Raw genomic sequence first — 2,123 nt, forward strand, 5'->3', positions numbered from 1 at the left:
ACCCTGAGTACCCGGACGATGCCACCCAGAGCGGAGTCAGGAATGATGGTCGGAACCTGGTGCAGGAGTGGCAGGAAAAGCACCAGGTGATGGGCGCTCCTGGCTGCTGGGGTCTAGCGGAAGGACTAGGGCAGGGCTTCTGGTCGCAGGACTGGGGTCTGAAGCTGGTTCTGTCCCTCCCAGAATGGCCGGTATGTGTGGAACCGAACAGCGCTCATTCAGGCATCCCAGGACCCCTCTGTAACGCACCTCATGGGTAATGACCACCTCCCCACCCCCGCCTTCCTGCCCTGTCCTTCCGGGTCCTCAGATGGCCAAGCATTTGTGCACAGGGTGTGTGCGCTGACCCCACGCCACCTCGCCAGTCACTGCCAGCCCCCTTTCCCATAGGCCTCTTTGAACCAAAAGACATGAAGTATGAAGCCCACCGAGACCCCACGCAGGAACCATCCCTCATGGAGATGACGGAGGCAGCCTTGCGCCTGCTGGGCAGGAACCCCCGTGGCTTCTACCTCTTCGTGGAGGGTGAGTGAGTGGCAGCCCCTCGCTGAGCAGAAGAGGGGAGGGGCCTCAGGGCAGGTTCCCCATCACCCACCGCCCCTGTGGTCTTCCTGCAGGCGGTCGAATTGACCACGGTCATCATGAGAACAGAGCTAACCTAGCTTTGACCGAGGCTGTCAGTTTCGATGACGCCATTGACAGGGCTAGCCAGCTCACAAACGACAAGGACACGCTGACCCTCATCACCGCTGACCACTCTCACGTCTTCACTTTCGGTGGCTACACACTGCGTGGGAGCTCCATTTTCGGTAGGGCCAGGGAGAGTGGCTGGTGCTGTTTTCTAAATGACATGGTAGAAATTGCTCTGAGCCCGGTTGCTCACCTGTCAAAAGGAGCCATGATAGCAATGACCACGTTGGGTTCTGGCGCAGATCAAGCCGCTGAACCGGCAAGAAGTGCCTGAGCTGGCCCACAGGGGGCGCTGCTCAGCTGTGCTCGGCGCCATCACAGGTCCCCTTCTCCGTGCAGGGCTGGCTCCAGGGGAAGCCTCAGATGGCAAGGCCTACACCTCCCTCCTTTATGCCAACGGCCCAGGCTTCGCCCTCAGCGGGGGCTCTCGGCCCAATGTCAACGAAAGCCAGAGCAGTGAGTGCACCGGGGCGGGTGGGCGGGCTGCGGTAACTTCGGTGGGGGACTAGCGGGAGTAGGGAGCCCACCCGCCCGCCAGCCAGGCCTAAACCTGCACCCTCTGGCTAGCGGACCCCGAGTACCAGCAGCAGACGGCCGTGCCCCTGTGGTCCGAGACGCACGGCGGAGAGGATGTGGCGGTGTACGCGCGCGGCCCGCAGGCGCACCTGGTGCACGGCGTGCAGGAGCAGACCTTCGTGGCGCATGTCATGGCCTTCGCCGCCTGCCTGGAGCCCTACACCGCTTGTGGCCTGGCGCCCCCCGGCAGCTCCCCAGCCAGCCCCACTGCCGGCCCCGGCCCCGGCCCCCGCCCCACTGCCGGCCCCGGCCCCCACCCCACCGACGCCGCGCACCCCGGGCCGGCCGCCGGCGCGTCCCTGACTCTGCTGGCCGGGGCCCTGCTGCTGCTGCTTGGAGCTAACGTGCCCTGACCGTCCCCAGCCTTAACCACCACAGGCCCCCCCCTCTTCGGAGCCCACACACTATCTCTGGGTCTCCCCACTCCCTGGGGTTCAACAACACGCCCACCCAAAGCCTCCAGCCCCAGGCCCCACCAGGGGCCCCTACATTCTGGCCTTTAACTATTGGCAATAAGCGAGCCTCAGCGGACTCAGCGCTTGCCCCAGCCCTCCCTGCTGGGGCCAGACTGCGGGGCACAGGGGAGGCTGAGGCAGTGGCTTTCCTGTGACACCCATGGTCCTGTCCACTGCTCTGGACTCTGCCCCCACCCTGCCCGGAGATGGCCGGCTTTCTGTCACCCTGCAACCATCCCTGGGAGCACGTTCCTTGCCGAGGCTGCTGGAGCTGATGCCCAGGAAGACTTTTAACACAAAGTGCTCCCCCCTGGACCCCCTGCCATTACACAGAGGAATAGATGGCAACACAGAAAGGAGAGACTTGTCCCAAGTCAGTGGCTGCTGAGATGGTCACTCCCC

The 2,123-nt window shown here is 64.2% G+C and overlaps 1 protein-coding gene across 1 annotated transcript in view; it reads left to right on the forward strand.

The window, feature by feature from the left end:
* Positions 1–2,099, forward strand: part of ALPI (alkaline phosphatase, intestinal) — an 8,029-nt gene extending 5,930 nt beyond the window's left edge. Inside the window, exons 2-7 of the mRNA XM_019628257.1 lie at positions 9–86; positions 184–256; positions 391–525; positions 618–809; positions 1,030–1,146; positions 1,258–2,099. Of these exons, the coding sequence (XP_019483802.1) occupies positions 9–86; positions 184–256; positions 391–525; positions 618–809; positions 1,030–1,146; positions 1,258–1,619 (957 nt within the window). The 3' untranslated portion in view covers positions 1,620–2,099. The remainder of the gene's footprint in view (positions 1–8; positions 87–183; positions 257–390; positions 526–617; positions 810–1,029; positions 1,147–1,257) is intronic.
* The last annotated feature ends 24 nt before the right edge of the window (positions 2,100–2,123 follow it).

The sequence above is a fragment of the Hipposideros armiger genome, unplaced genomic scaffold (assembly GCF_001890085.2).
Source record: "Hipposideros armiger isolate ML-2016 unplaced genomic scaffold, ASM189008v1 scaffold_17, whole genome shotgun sequence".
NCBI lineage: Eukaryota > Metazoa > Chordata > Mammalia > Chiroptera > Hipposideridae > Hipposideros > Hipposideros armiger.